The following is an 18,335-nucleotide window of genomic DNA, read 5'->3' as shown; positions in this document are numbered from 1 at the left end:
TTTACAAGTTCTTCTCCATAGCCTATCCCTACTTCTTTTTTTTAACAGTGCATCTGGTTTCATATCTTCAAATTGGATTTATCAGACGTTTTTGCTACTTAGTATATCTCATTAGGTGCTTGTGCTATTGATGAAAAGCAACATTTTCCTTAGTTCCCTCATCATTTCAATGCTAACTTAGGTTATTGCCTTTTTATGTAGTGGTATGGATCCTGATTTGTGCTAAAGAGTAGGAAGCAGGCTGAGCAATATCTCCGATTGTACAAAGTAATCTTAATATCTTATTTTTTCTTGGGGTATCTAGTAACACATGTATGACAAATCTTCAATCTTTGCTGGTTTGGATTGATTGATTCCAGTTGATATAAGTTTGCATATTCACAACTCTGTTATAGCTCAGTTGATTCAACTTTTAAGGGGGCTTTATTGTTGCAGGATACTCAACTTGTAAGGGAAACTGCCACGGTGATGCAATAGTTCACTCAGTTGAGGTAAGTACTATGTCAAGTGTATATTACAAAAAATGTTACTATCTCCCATATGCTCAACAGGGTTAAAGGAGTGACTAGCTTTAAACATTGTAACTTTAAAGCATCTCTCTATGCACTTTTAACCTTAGTTTCTTAGATTGGGATTTGGCATGAGTTGTTAATTAGAGAAAATCTGTATCGGTAAACTCAACTGCTGAAACTTGCTTCTAATTTCCGTCTCCTTTTCCTGTTAATAGTGGTGTTAGGCCTTTTGGAGTTTCTCTACTGGTTGGTTGGCTGGTTGCCAGAATTAAGCTTTTCCAGAGGATGAAGTCTTGATGAGGAGAAGAATACGAAAACGGCCGGAAAATATTGTATCCACTCAGAGGAGGAGGGAAGCTTCTCGGACCGCATATGCCCATTATATTAGCTGGGGGTGAGTTCTCAGACATGCAGTGAGACATAAGTGACATGGTGTCTGTGGAATCAGAAGAAAGTAAATTAAGACTTGAAACTTGTGTACTCGTCGTATAAAGGTACAAAGGATGAAAAGAAACTAACCGCGACGAAGTATTTTAGTGGGGACATGATAAAGACGGATTCCGGTTAAAGAGAGGGCATGAAAGATGTGACCCGGTATGCGTGATGGATCGCCAACAGCAGTGATGGTGAGAGGACCAGAGTAGCCATATTTCTCCAAGAACCGTGTAATGCACGGGAGGACCTGAAGAGCATCAAAGCCAGAGGGAACTGGAAACTGTTTCATGTCCCAAAAGACAAATGTTTCGGCCAAAGCCTCCTCCGGAGAAGCCATCTTCATAAGTGAGAAAGAAACTTTTAGTAAGAGGTTATTGAAGCTAAAATTTTAGAAACATGAGCGGCGTTTTCAGATATGAGAACTTGCCTTTGGTTCCTTCCTCACAAGGGTGGGAGGATGCTTATCCTCCACCCTGGATAAGTCACATGATGGGAAAATGGAAGTGGAGAAAGTGGACTTCTGCAGAAACAAATGCACATCAGATTTAGGCAAACAAAAGTACAAGTGAGAAAGGAAAAGAACAAAGCAAGTGGTTGTTTAATTTGACTCAAAATTTAGTTACTGAGGAAACACGTATTTATGGGATTTGTCTAGTAGAATTAATGCTCTAATTACCTCATCTAAATGTTCTGGAGAAGAGAGATGACTGCAGAAACTTTTATAGCCTTGGCCATAGAGATATTTGCACCAGTCATCTCGGCATATTAAGCAAGACCAGGTGGAAGAGTCATATGTTTCACTGCACGTATCCTCCTCCTCTTCCTCAAGTGCAGCTGACTCTGCGGGGAAATAAAATTGGTCAAAAGTTCAGCAACAGATTAGTTATTTTCATCAACACGACAGGAAAAAAAAAAACAAAACATACCTGACAGAATTAATTTAATCCAGCTGATGGCGTCTTTCTTAAGAGAAGAATATGAAAACGGCCCAAACAAGTTAAATCCAGTCTTAGCGTAAGGGAAAGCCAACGGATCGGATATGGACAAAATATTAGCTGGGGGTGGATTATCATAAATGCAGTCATGCATAAGCCCCATGAGGCTGGCGGTACCTGTTTTCAGAAGAAACAAAAGACTTCAAGCTCTCTCTCTCTCTCTCTCTATCCACCATTTAATTACTAGTGTAGAAAGGTATGAGAAGATGTACTAACCGAAGCGGGCGTAATGAAGATTGACTCCGGTGGAAGTTAGAGCTTCAAGGATGTCATCATGGACGTTCGTTAGTATGCCAACGGCGTGGATGCTGAGAGGACCACAGTAGCCATATCTCTCCAAAAACTGTGCAAGGCAAGGACGGATCCGACGAGCATCAAAGCCAAGGGGAACCGGAAACCGTTTGATGTCCCAAAATACAAATGTTTCAGCCTCAGCCTCCTCCGGAGTAGCCGCCTTCTTTATCACAGCATCCCCCCTCCTCATCATTAAAGAGGTACTTTTCAGAAAGAAAAAAAAGACCTAACGAAAATCAAATTTTATTAGTATTGGGAAAGCAAATCGCTCGCTGTAAGAACAGATATCAAACATAAGAATAAGCCCTTTTTTACGAAGAGATAGATTTGCCACGGTTGTTATTAAATCACCGACCGACCGAGAGAGATAGAGCGAAACACTACTGTCGTAACCGTTTCGATCGCAATTACAACTTTTAGGATACTTTTTGTGGATATATACATACAATAATTGTCTTCGGAAATTTTACCTGAGAGATACGCACGCACGCACGCAGAGTTAATCAGAGAAAATCTCGAGAGCGCCTAGGGTTTTGAAATCCCTTTGATTGAAGCAATAAAAGGTTGCGTTGGCGCCCACTGATATGTAATATATATACGGGTTGAGAATGGGCTTCGTTATAATGGGCCTTTAAGTTTGTATGAATTGGCCTTGTGCACCAATCCTATTAATTAATTTTCTCAAAGTAGAGTATGAAGTCGTAAACGTCGCCGTTTCGTAATTCTTCTTCTTTTTTTCTTTTCTCATGTGAAGAAGAGTCTCTCTCTCTCTCTCACTGCAACCCTTTGTGCAAGAAATCTAAAAAGCTTAAATTCTTCACTTTTTGGGTTCATCTCTTTTTCTCTTGCGTCCATTACGTTGTTCGATCAAAAGGTATGCTATCTTATCTTTCTTGATTGGATCGTTGAATTTGATTTGTTTCCCTTACGATTCTTCATTCGGATTTCGGAGAGTTAATTTGTCGCTGCAGTGTACTTTTCTCAGACGTTATTTCGTTTCATTTATTATAATTGTATTGGGTTTTAAGTTTGAACTTTTGTTAATTGTTTAGGATTTTTACTTACAGATTATTGCTTAAGGTAGCTTTGCTTTGCAATGGGTGACAGTCAGTACTCGTTTTCTCTCACCACTTTCAGGTTTACTAAACTTAACTCTATCCTTCAAAAAAATGCATCTCATTTTCTGAGTATTTGGATCTGTTTCTTCTGGGTTTTTGATTTAGCTTCTGGTTTATATTTATGAAACAGCCCATCAGGGAAGCTGGTTCAGATTGAACATGCCCTAACAGCTGTTGGTTCTGGCCAAACATCTCTGGGAATCAAAGGTCTCTTTTCATGGAAATTTCTTTAAGCTAGAGAGATTTTAAGCTACTCATATATATATATATAATCATGACCTTGGTGGGTGTGGTGGGTTCTTTCTGCAGCTTCAAACGGAGTTGTCATTGCAACAGAGAAGAAACTTCCCTCTATTCTTGTTGATGAAGCCTCTGTTAGTTGATACTTGATCATCTCTTCCTTCTTTGCCTGTTTTTTTCCTTGTTGTTACTTTCCTCCTAGGTTGCATAGTTCCTATGATACTAATGTTTATCTAATGTCTGTTTCAGGTTCAAAAGATTCAACATTTGACTCCCAACATTGGAACTGTTTACAGGTTCTTCTCCACAGCCTATCCCTACTTCTTTTTCTTCATAGTGCATCTGGTTTCATTGCTTGAAATTGGATTTATCAGACGTTTTTTTATATTTTGTTTTGGGTACTTAGTATCTCTAATTAGGTACTTGTGCTATTGATGAAAAGCAACCTTTTCCGTTTTCCGTAGTGCCCTCATCATTTCAATGCTAACTTTGGTGATTGCCTTTTATGTAGTGGTATGGGTCCTGATTTCCGAGTTCTTGTGCGAAAGAGTAGGAAGCAGGCTGAACAATATCTCCGACTGTACAAAGTAATCTTAATATCCTTCTTCTTTTTTGTCTACTTTTTTTTTCCTGGACTATCTAGTAACGCATGTATGACAAATCTTCAGTCCTTGCTGGTTTGGATTGATAATTCCAGTTGGTATATAAGCTTGCATATTCACAACCCTGTTAGCTCAGTTTTTCAACTTTTAAGGGGTTTTATTGTTGCAGGAACCCATCCCCGTTACTCAACTTGTAAGGGAAACTGCCACGGTGATGCAAGAGTTCACTCAGTCGGGGTAAGTACTATGTCAATTGTATATTACAAAATTTTTATGGTTATCATTTCCCATATTCTCAACAAGGTTTAAGGAGTTACTAGCTGAAAGATTGTAGCTTTAGAGCATCTCTCTATACACTTTTAACCTTAGTTTTAAGATCGATTTAGGCATGAGATATTGTTGTTAAAGAAATTCTGTATCCATAAACTAGACTACTGAAACGGGCTTCTAATTGTCTCCTTTTTCCTGTTAATAGTGGTGTTAGGCCGTTTGGAGTCTCTCTACTGGTGGCGGGGTATGATGACAAGGGTCCACAACTGTATCAGGTATCCAGAGCATTAAACAAAATATAACCATCCTGCTAAAAGTCTGAAGTAAAACCCATAAATCATCTTGTTTCATGATTTTCATTTTTCACTAGGTGGATCCATCTGGTTCATATTTCTCATGGAAAGCTTCGGCAATGGGAAAGAATGTTTCGAATGCAAAGACATTTCTTGAGAAGAGGTGATAATACTTTACCATTTGTGATGATGAGTTTATGATCTTGGAACCATGTCATGACATCTTTTACTCTGATCAGGTACACAGAAGATATGGAACTTGATGATGCCATTCACACGGCAATATTGACATTGAAGGAAGGGTGAGAACTTTTACCAACACTAGTTTCTTTCTATATATCAGAATTTTACAAAAGCCTAAAACCTCTTTGTGTCTTTCTTTGTTATCAAAGTTTCGAGGGAGAAATCTCGAGCAAAAACATTGAGATTGGCAAAATCGGTGCTGACAAAGTTTTCAGGTAAACGTTCAAGACTGCGAACTAATATAATCAAAAGAATATTTGTTATTGCCATCGATATCTGAAAAGAGAATGTTATATGCAGGGTACTAACACCAGCAGAAATCGATGATTACTTGGCTGAAGTCGAGTAAACTTTCACTTAACCGTTCACCAAACCCGGATTTTCATTTCAACACTTTCTCTTTTTTGTTGGCTGGTTGCACATAGTTTATGGTTCTTGCTTCTGTAAAACTTTTGGAATTTGTGAAGACTCGATGACCCAAGTTAGAATCTCTTTATTCACTCATTTTAAAGTATCTCTTTGGTGGATATCTTGTTTCTTATGATCAGTTACTCGAAACCAATGCTAATGTTATATATATTGTAAACGCCGGTAAATAACATACACGATCCGCGTTAAATCAAAATCTCGAAAAGTGCAATAACAGAAATAAGAGAACAACTAAAAGCGGTAAACCTAAACCGTTTTTGGTATGTTTATGTCTTTTCTTCGTCTGAAAACTGGCTTTGACTACAAACAAGTCTCTCAACAGCAATCTATCTAAGAAGTAATGCAACGAGAGGTCTAAGTAGAGCAACTAGAAAGAGGTATCTCTGGTACCATCAAGCTGCATATACATAAGAAGCAAGAAGCGAGGTAACCAAAGAGGAAGGTATTGCTTTTTCACCTACGCTTGATCATCCAGTCGTGAGCTGTTCGTGGGGCAGTGGAGATTCCCTCATAGTATCGAGACTCAAGTTTCCCTCTGTTCCATCTCTTGACAAAACGTGAGAACAATTCTCGTGCAGCTTCGGTTGTGAGATCATTAAAGTAAGTACGCTTTTCTTCTTTCAGCCATGTAGCAAACTCGTTGTTCTTCGAGAAGTAGTCCTCCATTGATAGCTCTGGAATGCCCTCTTTCTGGAAGAAGAAGGCGAAAAAGAACAACATTTTATCAGAATCTCAATTAGGATCATCCGTCCAACATTACACAATAGGGCAAGGAGACTTTTTTAATTAAACCATGGCTAAACAAAAGGAAGAGACCTACACATACAGACTGTCAAACAAAAGTATAGTTGGAGCGAAATATACAATCAGATGTTTGTATATGTTTCAAAGGGTAAGAGAGAGAGAGAGAGAGAGAGAGCTCACTAGCTTGTTGTCACCTTCGGCGTGTTTCTTTTTATGCTTATCATCCTTAGACTTTGCTGTAAGAACATAAAACAATGTATGTCAGCAGCAAGAAAAACAGATCATATAGAAAAGCAAAGACACATGATATATACATATAGGTCATGCTGATGAGAGATAAATAGCCGTAACCAAAACAACATACTTTCTTTGTGGCACCTAACCAACAGATTCAACTACAACATCTTCCCTCCCTAGGAGAAGACACAACTAAAACAAAGCTAAATCGATGCTTCGTACAAGAAAAAGAAGACTCAGCTCACATGGGTAGAACACTATCACTCACTAGAAGATATCAGCAGCAAAAACAGCAAAATAACAGCTCAAAACAACAAGATGAAGAAGCAAAGACATGAATACTATTAATCATAACACAAAACTTAACTAGACTAGAAATCAGAAATTGGATAAAGAAGTAACAACATACATGAACTCGATTTGTGAGATTTCTTTTCCTTCTTCTTCATCTTCTTCTCACTTCTCCTACTTGCCCTTTCATCATCTTTCTCTGTTCCTCGATGCCTTTTAACTACTCTCCCTTCGTCTGTCCATAAATAAACATCACAATTTCAACATATACAGTCTCAGATCATGTCCTCCTCCACAAACAAATCGAACTACAAATTCAGAATCGCGAACACGAATAGCTACGATGATGCTCGTAACTTGCACACGGATCGATAGATAAATCACTAAGAGTCTAAGACTGAAATCCCAAAATAAGAAAACGATTGGAAAGAAGAAGAAGAAGAAGAAGAAGAAGAAGAAGAAGAAGAAGAAGAAGAAGAAGAAGAAGAAGAAGAAGAAGAAGAAGAAGAACCATACAATCGGAAGACGAAGAATCATCTTGGCTCCGACCTCTGCTTCTCTTCTTCTCCTTGAGGCTCCGTTCGCTTCCCATGATTTTTTGTTCAGACTAGAGAACGGAGCGAGCGACGTATTTATTTATTTGGGCCCCGATATCAGGATTTAGATTTCCCGGGTCGGGTCTCGATTGCTAATATTTCATTTAAACCCCCTATTTTTTATTTATTTTGCATCTCTCCCTCAATATTTTACCCAATACAAATCGGAGCGAGGCAGCGAGCGACGTATTTATTTATTTGGGCCCCAAGATCAGGATTTAGATTTCCCGGGTCGGGTCTAAAAATTTCATTTAAACCCCCTACTTTTTATTTCTTTTGCATCTCGCCCCCAATGTTTTACACAATAAACAAATGTATTTTTCTTCCCAAGAATTTCAATTAAATAATAAATTAGTTTCATATGTTTTCAGAAAAGTATTTACAAGCAAAGTTATTAACATTGGTCAACAAAGACCAGAGACTGCATTGTCTTGAAGATGGTCTCAACGGAGCTAAACTCCAACTCAAAACCATAGCTCCGACCACCATACTCTACGTACAGAAATTGACAATCCTCCGGCAGTGGTGAAGGCAAAACCGTAGACATATCAGGAAACTCTGGAGACGGTGGACGAGGCAAATCTCTCTTCTTGAGAGAATAGTACACATCAGCTAACAGAATCCAAATGAGATCAGGATCGATACAAGCCAAACCTCTCAATGCATTCAAAGCCGCTTCCCTTAAGCCAGTTACGCCGCTGCAGGCGATCCCAACGACCAGTCCCGCAACTTTTTTCAAGACTGCATCTAACGCTGAAGCACTGCGTTTGTCTCTAGAAAGCTCTGCAATCATGTCGAGAAGTGCAGCCTGCACTTTCAAGCTGGAACCTTCAGCAATCGAAGGAGACGACTCGGAGACGGTTCTGTAAGGAAGCCGGAGAGCCGATTTGTTGTCTTCCCGGAGGTTCTTCGCTGTCATAATGTGGAATGGAGATGTTGTTAAAAGCTTCCAAAAATCCGGGCCATCATTGCGGAAACGACGTGAGAAAAAATCTCCTCCGGATGTCTGAATGATTCGGGTTATCACAGTTAAGCATCTGCGCACAGCCTGTGGAAAAAGGTTTTATAAACCGTTAAATAAATCTGTAGATAACATAGGAAGAGAAAGAGAGAGATAGAGATTGTACCACGGGATTTCTGTTACGTATGCAAGCAACACAGAAAGGCCAGATTTTGTTGATAGAGGGTAAAAGGCGGTTTTCGTCTGCTCCATCGTTTGTAGCATTCATGTAGTCTTTAAGCTGAAAGAATGAAGCAAACTCAATGACTTCTTCAATTGTTTCTTTGGTTTCTGTCTCAGCTCGATAAGCTTCCTCGACTTTAGCCAGTGCCACTACTCCTTCCTGTATGATTGGAAGGTTACGGATTGAGTTCAGTTGCGGAAATGACAGAGAAAGAGAGCTTAATAAAAACACTAATCCAATACCTCGATTATACTGAGGGAGACCAAGCATGAGACTTGATTTGATGATGCAAGGAGAGGTGTGGCTGCAACTAAACACGAAGAGGCGATGGATCCAACTGTGCGTCTGTATCGTTTAGAACGATTCAGTTCAAGCACTATGTTTTCCCATTCGTCCTCGTCATCAACTTTATTGTCAAAATCTGAACCTCTCTCTTGCCTTGATGTTATCGCATCAGATGCTTTGGTCTTAACATGAACACTATATGACTTGGCTCGGTCTGGTAATAGGCAAGCCTCGTTCTTTGATGCTTTTACAATCTCACCAACAGCCTGCCAGGAGTAATAACAAAGGTTGTGATGTTTCTTAGACCAAGAAAACAAATGATTTTAAAAGACTATTAGAGAAAAAATTAATGATTGAATCTACCTTCAAGAAGGGTGAAGTTAGATTTGGATGCTGTTGTCTACCAACAATTTCTAGTTCCTGGGAAACCAATCGCATCTGCAGATCCCCCAAAACAAAAATAAAAAGTTCTTAACGCACTGATTATGAATCGGAGGGTGTGAACATCAAACAAAGGCATATTAGTTTAGTGAAAGAAAAAAACGGTTCACTGCAAATGGCCTTACCGGTTCCTCCAATAAAGGCAGTATATCATGAGCAACTCCGATATAAGAAAGCATAGCAGCAAGAACATTTGGGACATGAGGATTAAGATCCAGGTGGCGCAGCTGACGACAAATAGAGTCAACAACATAATCCGCATTTGCAACAACCAGATGCCCAACCTGCCAAACAAACAGCAAGGTTTTGATTTAAGGAAACACTATGATGTGATTGAATACTCCAATTACATTATCGTAAATTCTCACTGTTGGATGGGCAGAGGTGGCAGCAAGAAGACGTAAGACAGCATCTGAAGCATTTCTAACTTGGAAGCTGGAGCAGGTAAGACTCTCAAGCAGAAGGTAAAGCGAAGAGTGAAGAAATCCACTTGAAGCAAAATCTTTTCCAAGACACAAGGAAAATACACCTACTCCTTCTAATATAACTTGGTGTAGCATTGCACAGTCTCTTAAGAAATGCAGACTAAAATGTTGAACATCGGAATCAGTTTGACCAGGAATTGTCTTTTGGTCCACAGGGAGATCCCACACTTCAGAAGATTGGTATTCGTGCAAGATTTTACCAACGCAATCAATCAGATGACTTTTTGCACGTTTATTCCATGAGATTTCCCAGGAAAGTTTGTCACTTCCCTTTCTTGACTTCTGAAGCAGTCTTGAGAGAGCATCAGTTGATTGATCCGTTAGACCAAAAATCATCTCATTCAGGATACAAGCAGCAGTTGCCGCCTGGCGAACTAACTGTCCTGAACTTGTTCGATTACACCAAGATTGCCAGTCTTCTCCATCATACTCCTTCGCACGAATATCTGAAACCAGTTTACGGAAAACCCCCAGAGGAATATCCAGGATGACAGCTAAATGCCCTTCATTTTGAAATCCTAGCAAACACAAACACAACGAGATCATTTACTATCAGTAACTACCTCATCTATAAATTAAATGCAGAGTAATTTTCAAAAAAACGGTTTCAGAGGAATTTGAAATGACCTGCCATTAAGGATAATCCTACAAGTCTAAGGATTCCAGCAAGCATCTCATAGAGCTTCTGGCTACCAACGTAAGAGAACCATGGAGGCATGCGAGGTAACATATAGCTCGTGGGCGACGATATCTCCAATTTTACTTGATCTGTTTCAGTGATATTTGGAACAGTACGGTTGTATCTAGTCTCCCGAAACCCCACTTTTAATTCTGTGATTGAAGGGAGGTAACCTGTCGATGATGAGGGCCTTTCTGCGATGAGTTTCTCAAGAGAACCGGTGAATGCTGAATTTTGGCTCAGACAGAGAGAAAATATATCCAGGAATCTGCTAGCTGTTATCTACATAACAGAATGCCAAGAAGAACTAATCATATATCGCAAGCCATTATTAGATCATGTTTGATTTTTGCTGATAGAAGAAAGAAGCCGCACCAAACCTATGAGCGTGTCAAGAAAGAATACATACGGGAGACTGAAGATGATTCGCCAAAAACTGCGGACCAGAATAATAAGTGATGACAAGTAACTGCTTCACCACTGAAAGTGCAGGCAATTCCTCATTCCCCAGAACCACTTTCGGAAGCCTCTCAAGCAGTCTGTTGTCATTAACAAGTCCAGAAGAAGAATAAAATACACATATCTATTAAGAGAGCTGGAATACAAAATAAAGAATCAATATAACAGCAGAGAGAACAATACCTGCTATATCTATTAAGAGAGCTGGAATACAAAATAAAGAATCAATATAACAACAAAGAGAACAATACCTGCTAAAGATCTTGATTACATCACTCTCTATGTGGTGATTTGTACCTTTGGAGAATAAATGATCAAGAAATTCCTGAGCTGCTACAGAAACTTCATCGAAGTCATCAACAGCCAGAGTACATATGCATTCCTGCATCATCCATTATAAGAAATATATCCAGTTGAAAAATCATTGCAATGGAGATATCAAATATCCAAATCATTTGTTGTTGTTAGTTATGATTCTTATGAACCTACCACCATCACTAATCTAGACCCCTTCAGCGAACAAGAGCTCTTCAATAGCAATCCACGTACTGCTGCGAGAAATCCCCCTCGTATTTTTCCGGCTGGGTGAATAAGAAGCTGAAACAAATTACGATATCACCACTGAGAAAAAACAGCTCCAAAGGATTTGGTATATAAGCGTTTAACGTAGCACGAGTAAAAATAGCATACATGAGGAAACGTCTCGCAGAGAAGCTTATTCACGTGAGAAGTAGTGCTATCTAACCATTCCTTTGTACGTTCAACATGAAAGGAGTCTCGACTCGGATTCAGTTTGAATTTTTCAGGTACATCGATGGTTACAATGTCTTGGTTTGTAATTTCTGTCAGCTCGTCGCTCTGCCCTTGAGATTTTGTTGTCAGAGAACGAAGTTCGTCCAAAATTGAGTGCGCAGATTCATGCTTCTGCGACTTAGTATCATCATCAGAAATGCCGAGAGCGGATGAATTAGTTTGATCCTCAAGGACTATCATAAGAAACTCAACTAAACCTCTAATTGCTTGGTCCAATGCATCAACACTTCCGGCAGCACCGCTTATCATTGCTCTCGAAACATGAAACACTTTGGCAATTTGACTAACAACACCAGGTAGAAAAAAGGCCAACACATCAGCAGTACCAACCTATAACAAGAAACATGTTCTCATTAGGACCCGTAAGTGTCAGAAACGGTTTCTATATTAATTTTGTCGAAAGTTAATAGTTACCTTAGCGACAAGTATTCGTAAGGCCATAAAGGCTTCAACTCGAAGGTTTGCACTTCCTCGGTGTCCTCGAGAAGCCTCAGCATCAGCCACCTGTAGCCAATGATCAAAGTTGGTTTACTTTAGAATGTTTCCAACTACAAAACTCCATAGGAAAAAGAAAATAAAAAAAAAAAAAAGGAAAGCATAGGGAGAAAAGAGTGTTACTTTGAGAAGAATAGAAAGCCAATGACCCACAGCAGCCAAAGCAGACTGAGACTGAAGAAACGCAAGCAAGCACTCTCGGGTTTCTAAATCATACTTAAAAGACTCTGAAACTTGAGTTTGATAATCTCTTATATCTGACAGTTGAGGCCAGCCAACAGTGCGCTTACATGAGCAAGAATCATCAGAGCATGGAAGCAGACCAGAGATCATTGCGCGGAAACATCTGATGATCCCTTCACGAAACTCTTCAGCAGCCTCAGATGGGGATAAAATAGCACCACTAGTCAACTTCTTCATAATTACAACCATCTATCGGAGAAATTTTACAACAAACAGTATTATTATAAGTAAGCTGAGAATAATATGTTATCCAAATAAAGGTAAAGGAGAATTCTAAACCACTTCACACCTGATCAATGGATCCAATGTAACATTTCTTTAAAAGTTCCTCAAGACAATAGATTACACCTTCCGCCACTTTATCACTCACTCTATAAGGTGTAGTTGGAAATTCCTCAGTCTGCTTTTTCCCCTGACTTCTGCAAGCAACGGCGGCGTCTAACAGAAGAAGCAATGGAAACAAAGTGTAGCTGAAACGTACATACATACAACGAAACAGTTCCCACTTGTATTAAACCTCAAAAAATTGAAAGAGTTAGATAAAACGGAGATGTGGGGAATATATATTAACTGGAAGAAGGATTGGAGAGTGGAAGGAGGAGTACGGCGGAGGAGGCGGAGCAAAGCAGGGATCGTGGCCGGATCCTTTTGAGGGTTTTGCGATAGGTTTAGAAGCTCCAAGCAGAGAACTTTCAGTTGTGCAAAGACAGCTTCTCTTTCCGCTTCTCCCTCAACGTCTTCTCCATCGGTTTCACGGCGGACTACGACGGACTTTTCCATTGAGTCCGATCAATTATACAAAACCACCAAACTCGAGTAAACAATCAGAGAGCGAGAGATGGAGCCGCGAGATTGAAGTCAGCGTCGGAGTAGTGACTATGACCTAACCCGACCCGATGCAATAGACCCGAGTTCCGACCGATGCAATAGCTTTCTCGTTGGCCGGAAAATAAAACCGTCCTTTTGCTCCTCCTTTAGGTAGGGTTTTTAGAAATAATGCAAATTAAACCTCATATTTTTACATAATTACAAAATAGACCTCATATCTTTACAGTTCTCGTTAAATAAACCTACAAACATTTTTTTATCACATAAAAAAAGGGAAAAATGCCAAAAAAAACCCGAAGTTATTTTTATTTGGAAGTTTAATACCCAATGGTTTTGGATTGGAATAAAAATACACCAAATAATAAAAACGTGTCATTTAAAACCCAAAATAATAAGTGTTGTTATTTCTATATCTACGATTTTTCAACAAAATAAAAATTTCAATTTTACCCTCAGTTATTAAATTAATTATTAATTTTTAATAAAAAAATTATCGGTTTTCTGTTAACCATGTCATACCGAGAATTAAACTGGTTATCTCTCTTCTTCTACCTCCTCTCTCTAATCGTCGTTGCTCTGGATAATACCCGACCATGACGCATCGGCGGCGGCGATGAGAGCTTTCATCATAACAAATCAGCACCCATCTCTGTTTCCTCCACAACCATAACCACAATCTCTTCTTCCTCCTCAGTTCAACGAAGACACTCTCCAACAACAAATCGTGAAAACGGGTTGAAGACAATGTGTGTATCGGATAACAAGGTCTTATATAGTAAGATAGGTATCATGCTATTGAAACTCGTGAAAGAGAATAAATTATAATGTAACATTTACTTTTGGAAGTCCTTGTTGTATTGTTCATATTGTAATTCTCGTAATAATCAGAATAATACATTAATACTTTGTTTGTCTCTATCAGGGAAAGCTAAAGGACTCTGCTCAAAACGGGGTCGTTGAGCTAGTCAAGGTCAGATTTACGGGTTGAAGACGATGGCGTGTATCGCTGCTCAAAACGGGGTCGTTGAGCTTGGTTCCTCAGAAGCTTTAAACCAAAGCTCAGATCTGATGGATAAAGTTAATAGCTTGTTTAATTCCAACAACGGTGCTAATAATGGTAGTGAAGCTTGTTGTTGGGGTTTTAATCTCAGATCAAGGTTAGAACGATCCAGCTCTGTTGATTAGTAACCGGCGACGAACACCGGAATCGAATCTCCGGCGAGGGTTAATCCACCATTTTCTCAAATTCACAATCGAACAAGAAACAAAGACATGGAATCAGATCATAGAAAAACAAAGAAGCTGAAACACGCAAAAGAGAGCACTGAGAAATCTCTATTAACGAACCTTTTTTTTGGAAGAAGCTCTCAAAATGCAAAAATCAATCGTTTGGCGATGACGACACCGTTACAATCTCTCTCTAGCCAATTAAAGTGGATTATATGAAAAAACAAAAACTATATAATGATCAATCGGTTTATTTCGGTTTAATTATATGCTCTTTAATTTGATTCCGGTATGAGAGGAGGAAGAAGAAGAGAAATAACCAGATTAATTTTCGGTACGAAATGGTTAACAGAAAACCGATAATTTTATTATTAAAAACTAATAATTAATTTAATAACCGGGGGTAAAATTAGAATTTTTATTTTGTTGAAAAATCGTGGGTATGGAAATAACAACACTTATTATTTTGGGTTTTAAATGCTATGTTTTTATTATTTAGTGTATTTTTATTCCAATCCAAAACCATTGGGTATTAAACTTCCAAATAAAAATAACTTCGGGATTTTTTTTGGCATTTTTCCCCATAAAAAAACCTAATTTTTTTTTTAATTCAGTAGACGTGAAACGGCATCGTATAGCAACACGTCCAAACTGATAGAGAGCTTGAACGTTAAAAAAAAAAGTTTGTTGCTTTATCTTCTTCTCTAATATCTTCTATTCCAAGTAAACTAGAAGATCTCTCGCAAGGCAGTACTAAGATATAAGCTTCCACCTTTTTGTTTTTTTAGTTTGTCTATCTCCATTAACATTCAGGATTCAGGAAATATAATTTCAAAATAAACATGATATTTTGTTTATTTAATGATAAAGCACCTTCCTTGCTGAACTCGTTAATATACATGTTAATTACCAAAAAGCTAGCAACTGGTCTTCTTGTTTTGTAGTTTTATGATGGCTGTTGTTGTTAGATGATAAAGAGAGATTTCAAACTAATCCTACCCAACAAGAACTTGACTACCAAAATTTCATTCAATGTATCATGAGCTCGCACGTCTTCAGTAATGATGATGATGATGATGATGATGATGATGATGATGATGATTCTTTGTTTTCTTGTGTTCTCTGTTGTTGACTGTCATCTTCCTCTAACCCGAGTTCGCTTTCTAGGTTCTTCAACCATTTCTTAACCTCATCCTCATCAGACTCTTCTTCTACTCTTGAAGCTGAGCTGAACTCATTTGCAGCGCATTGTTGAAACGAGTTTGGAGCATCTAAGTAACTCCAAATGTCAGTATCTGTATCGAAAGGGATCTCCACCAGATCCGGTTTGTCTACCTCTTGAATAATGTCGTTAAATTCGCTGTAATCTTCTTCCATGTACTCAAACATAAGGCCAATCGTTGGATCATCTTCTTGGTTTGAATGGTTAAAGGAACCACCCGCTGACACAGATGTAGACAACCCATTCCTCGATGACGACTCATCGTTAGTTGTTATGTTCAAAGAATCTTCTGCTCGAGACTTATCCTCGTTCCCACGAGAAACAGAATCACTTAAACAAGGTGATGAAGCTGGTTCATGTGCAGTGAGATCGTTTCCTGAGCTCTGAACCAATCTTTTCTTTAGATGGGTGCGCCACACATTCTTGATTTCATTATCTGTTCTACCTGGAAGCTGAGAAGCGATTTTTGACCACCTGATCATAATGCAGAAAGCTTAATGTCAATTCACTTTGTTTTTGGTTCACCATGATCACAATACTAATTGATAAGCCTAATGATTTACTTGTTCCCATAGTTCTGGTGGAGCTTGATGATTGTTTCTTCCTCCTCTGCAGTGAAGTTGCCACGCTTCAGATCTGGTTTGAGGTAGTTAATCCACCTCATACGTCAACTTTTCCCACACCACAATAACCCTGATCATATGCATATAATATACATTCAGAATCATAAAGAAAAGCCACTAAAAAGGCATTGCTTTGATTTTAAGATCCATTAAAATGAACACAGTACATAGCAAACAACATACCAGATTTCCAGTTCTTATGACCAAACTTTTGAATGGAAGAGATGAGTTTCAAATCTTCTTCTGGGCTCCATGGACCTCTCTTCACTTTGGTCTTGTCACAAGGTGCTCTTCCCTTCTCCATTCTCTCTCCCTCTTTCCCTCTCTCCCTCTCTCCACTTAGAGCAAAATCTTTCCCAAGACACAAGGAAAATACTTATACACCTACTGCTTCTCTTATAACTTGGTGTAGCATTGCACAGTCTTCTAAGAAATGCAGACTAAAATGTTGAACATCGGAATCAGTTTGCCCGGGAATTGTCTTTTGGTGGTCCACAGGGAGATCCCACACTTCAGAAGATTGGTATTCGTGCAAGATTTTACCAACGCAATCACTCAGATGACTTTTTGCACGTTTTTTCCATGAGATTTCCCAGGAAAAATTTGTCACTTCCCTTTCTTGACTTCCGAACCAGTCTTGAGAGAGCATCAGTTGCTTGATCCGTTACACCAAAAATCACCTCATTCAGTATACAAGCAGCAGTTGCCGCCTGGCGAACTAACTGTCCTGAACCAGTTCGATTACACCAAGATTGCCAGTCTTCTCCATTATACTCCTTTGCACGAAGATCTGAAATCAGTTTACGGAAAACCCCCAGAGGAATATCCAGGATGACTGCTAAATGCCCTTCATTTTCAAATCCTAGCAAACACAAACACAAACACAACGAGGTCATATATTATCAGTAACCACCTCATCTATAAACTAAATGCAGAGTAATTTCCTTTTATATACAATCCATCAATTTTCCAACATTGTGAAAAAGGGAAAACGTAGTCTATATATTATATACGCTGGACTCGCCCTAGTTTTTTATACCACGAACACGATCGCTAATAACTTTCAGAAACATAGGGTTTTTTTTTTTATCAAAAAAAAAAAAAAAAAAAAAAACTTTCAGAAACATAGGGTTTTGTTATTTGTAAACGATTCTCTGAATTTGATTAAGAAAACTCAGTCATGGAGAGTAACAAGGACGAAGCTAGAAGAGCGATTGATATCGCCGAGAAGAAAATCTCAGCGAATGATTACGATGGGGCTAAGAAACTCGTAAACAAGGCGCAGCGTCTGTATCCGCAACTTGAAGGTTTGAAACAAGTGTTGATGACGATCGATGTTTATATCTCTGCGTCAAACAAAACCAACGGAGAATCTGATTGGTATGGAGTTCTCGGTGTAGATCCTTTGGCTGATGATGAAGCTGTGAAGAAACGTTACAAGAAGTTAGCTCTTTTGCTTCATCCGGACAAGAACAGGTTTCATGGTGCTGAAGGCGCGTTTAAACTGGTTTCACAAGCTTGTAATTTGTTATCTGATAAGGTTAAGAGAAGCGCGTATTGAGGAAATAAAGAGAAACACTTTGATGCTGTTATTGAAAAATTTAACGGATCTATTGAGGAAATAAAGAAACACTTTGATGCTGTTATTGCTGCTCATCTTGCTTCTGCTGCTGCTGCTGGCGAGAGAGCTTCTAAGCTTTCGGAGAACATAAAATCCACAGAGAGGCTTTTCAAGAGGCATGCAAACTTTGAAGCAGAGAGGTTATTCAAAGGAGGAAACGCAAACTCTACTTTTGAGGCAGAGAGGCGATTCAAAGGAGGAAACGCAAACTCTACTTTTGAGGCAGAGAGGCTATTCAAACGAGGAAACGCAAACTCTACTTTTGTGTTTTAGCATTTTGCAATTTACTTTAAACATTGTTGATCGATCGTTGCTTAATAAATCACCAATCTTGTAAAGTGATGAACTGAAAATACTTTCTTTTCCGTCATTGTATATCTAAAATGTTTTAATTTTGCCCAAGATCTTTTTCTATGAACCGGAAACTAAAT

General features: G+C 38.8%; 5 protein-coding genes across 9 annotated transcripts; 1 reads left to right on the top strand and 4 right to left on the bottom strand.

Moving 5' to 3' along the window:
• Window positions 1-464: 464 nt before the first annotated feature.
• LOC104714205 (uncharacterized) lies at window positions 465-2,794 on the bottom strand. Its single transcript, XM_019230288.2, has 7 exons — window positions 2,707-2,794; window positions 2,159-2,462; window positions 1,874-2,059; window positions 1,624-1,787; window positions 1,375-1,467; window positions 1,032-1,284; window positions 465-948 (listed from the first exon to the last, which is right to left on the bottom strand). Exons 2-7 carry the CDS (start codon window positions 2,427-2,429, stop codon window positions 698-700), a joined length of 1,218 nt encoding a protein of 405 aa, XP_019085833.2. The 5' UTR covers window positions 2,430-2,462; window positions 2,707-2,794; the 3' UTR covers window positions 465-697.
• LOC104714204 (proteasome subunit alpha type-2-B) lies at window positions 2,052-5,529 on the top strand. 3 transcript variants are annotated; one of them, XM_087466144.1, is made up of 13 exons: window positions 2,052-2,436; window positions 2,991-3,110; window positions 3,304-3,373; window positions 3,485-3,561; window positions 3,664-3,728; window positions 3,844-3,890; window positions 4,106-4,181; window positions 4,366-4,433; window positions 4,672-4,741; window positions 4,837-4,922; window positions 4,999-5,061; window positions 5,152-5,217; window positions 5,303-5,529. In XM_087466144.1, the coding sequence occupies exons 3-13, from the start codon at window positions 3,333-3,335 to the stop codon at window positions 5,349-5,351; spliced, it is 708 nt and encodes a 235-aa protein (XP_087322270.1). In that variant the 5' UTR covers window positions 2,052-2,436; window positions 2,991-3,110; window positions 3,304-3,332; the 3' UTR covers window positions 5,352-5,529. The 3 variants fall into 3 exon arrangements, with proteins under 3 accessions (XP_087322270.1, XP_010429790.1, XP_010429791.1); XM_010431488.3 differs by lacking the exon at window positions 2,052-2,436 and having other exon boundaries at window positions 2,891-3,110; XM_010431489.3 differs by lacking the exon at window positions 2,052-2,436 and having other exon boundaries at window positions 2,938-3,110; window positions 3,289-3,373.
• Window positions 5,530-5,564: 35 nt separating this feature from the next.
• Window positions 5,565-7,340, bottom strand: LOC104714203 (style cell-cycle inhibitor 1-like). Its single transcript, XM_010431487.3, has 4 exons — window positions 7,220-7,340; window positions 6,822-6,938; window positions 6,356-6,411; window positions 5,565-6,121 (listed from the first exon to the last, which is right to left on the bottom strand). Exons 1-4 carry the CDS (start codon window positions 7,293-7,295, stop codon window positions 5,885-5,887), a joined length of 486 nt encoding a protein of 161 aa, XP_010429789.2. The 5' UTR covers window positions 7,296-7,340; the 3' UTR covers window positions 5,565-5,884.
• Window positions 7,341-7,616: 276 nt separating this feature from the next.
• Window positions 7,617-13,442, bottom strand: LOC104715982 (uncharacterized). 3 transcript variants are annotated; one of them, XM_087466141.1, is made up of 15 exons: window positions 12,955-13,442; window positions 12,673-12,853; window positions 12,264-12,572; window positions 12,060-12,149; window positions 11,523-11,975; window positions 11,322-11,429; window positions 11,084-11,214; window positions 10,749-10,912; window positions 10,322-10,655; window positions 9,578-10,212; window positions 9,335-9,493; window positions 9,132-9,206; window positions 8,726-9,034; window positions 8,427-8,642; window positions 7,617-8,347 (listed from the first exon to the last, which is right to left on the bottom strand). In XM_087466141.1, exons 9-15 carry the CDS (start codon window positions 10,422-10,424, stop codon window positions 7,694-7,696), a joined length of 2,151 nt encoding a protein of 716 aa, XP_087322267.1. In that variant the 5' UTR covers window positions 10,425-10,655; window positions 10,749-10,912; window positions 11,084-11,214; window positions 11,322-11,429; window positions 11,523-11,975; window positions 12,060-12,149; window positions 12,264-12,572; window positions 12,673-12,853; window positions 12,955-13,442; the 3' UTR covers window positions 7,617-7,693. The 3 variants fall into 3 exon arrangements, with proteins under 3 accessions (XP_087322267.1, XP_087322266.1, XP_087322268.1); XM_087466140.1 differs by having other exon boundaries at window positions 10,783-10,912; window positions 12,955-13,433; XM_087466142.1 differs by having other exon boundaries at window positions 10,754-10,912; window positions 12,955-13,395.
• Window positions 13,443-15,267: 1,825 nt separating this feature from the next.
• LOC104714202 (transcription factor MYB63-like) lies at window positions 15,268-18,280 on the bottom strand. Its single transcript, XM_019230174.2, has 3 exons — window positions 16,467-18,280; window positions 16,224-16,353; window positions 15,268-16,134 (listed from the first exon to the last, which is right to left on the bottom strand). The coding sequence occupies exons 2-3, from the start codon at window positions 16,322-16,324 to the stop codon at window positions 15,468-15,470; spliced, it is 768 nt and encodes a 255-aa protein (XP_019085719.1). The 5' UTR covers window positions 16,325-16,353; window positions 16,467-18,280; the 3' UTR covers window positions 15,268-15,467.
• Window positions 18,281-18,335: the final 55 nt, after the last annotated feature.

Source organism: Camelina sativa, chromosome 9 (genome assembly GCF_030686135.1).
Source record: "Camelina sativa cultivar CO46 ecotype springtype chromosome 9, ASM3068613v1".
NCBI classification, from domain to species: domain Eukaryota; kingdom Viridiplantae; phylum Streptophyta; class Magnoliopsida; order Brassicales; family Brassicaceae; genus Camelina; species Camelina sativa.
This window is presented reverse-complemented; position numbering and strand designations above follow the sequence as displayed.

Coding starts and splice junctions, on each gene's coding strand:
- LOC104714202 (XM_019230174.2), bottom strand. CDS start 16,324: ATGAGGTGGATTAACTACCTCAAACCAGATCTGAAGCGTGGCAACTTC. Junction 16,135..16,223: donor CACCAGAACTATGGGAACAA/GTAAATCATTAG, acceptor CATTATGATCAG/GTGGTCAAAAATCGCTTCTC.
- LOC104715982 (XM_087466140.1), bottom strand. CDS start 13,163: ATGGAAAAGTCCGTCGTAGTCCGCCGTGAAACCGATGGAGAAGACGTT. Junction 11,430..11,522: donor TCTGCGAGACGTTTCCTCAT/GTATGCTATTTT, acceptor AATTTGTTTCAG/CTTCTTATTCACCCAGCCGG. Junction 8,643..8,725: donor TCTCCCTCAGTATAATCGAG/GTATTGGATTAG, acceptor CCAATCATACAG/GAAGGAGTAGTGGCACTGGC.
- LOC104714204 (XM_087466144.1), top strand. CDS start 3,333: ATGGGTGACAGTCAGTACTCGTTTTCTCTCACCACTTTCAG. Junction 4,182..4,365: donor AATATCTCCGACTGTACAAA/GTAATCTTAATA, acceptor TTATTGTTGCAG/GAACCCATCCCCGTTACTCA. Junction 5,062..5,151: donor ATATTGACATTGAAGGAAGG/GTGAGAACTTTT, acceptor TTGTTATCAAAG/TTTCGAGGGAGAAATCTCGA.
- LOC104714205 (XM_019230288.2), bottom strand. CDS start 2,429: ATGATGAGGAGGGGGGATGCTGTGATAAAGAAGGCGGCTACTCCGGAG. Junction 1,468..1,623: donor CTCCAGAACATTTAGATGAG/GTAATTAGAGCA, acceptor TTGTTTCTGCAG/AAGTCCACTTTCTCCACTTC. Junction 1,285..1,374: donor TTGTGAGGAAGGAACCAAAG/GCAAGTTCTCAT, acceptor TCACTTATGAAG/ATGGCTTCTCCGGAGGAGGC.
- LOC104714203 (XM_010431487.3), bottom strand. CDS start 7,295: ATGGGAAGCGAACGGAGCCTCAAGGAGAAGAAGAGAAGCAGAGGTCGG. Junction 6,412..6,821: donor ATCTCACAAATCGAGTTCAT/GTATGTTGTTAC, acceptor ATGTTCTTACAG/CAAAGTCTAAGGATGATAAG. Junction 6,122..6,355: donor CCGAAGGTGACAACAAGCTA/GTGAGCTCTCTC, acceptor TTCTTCTTCCAG/AAAGAGGGCATTCCAGAGCT.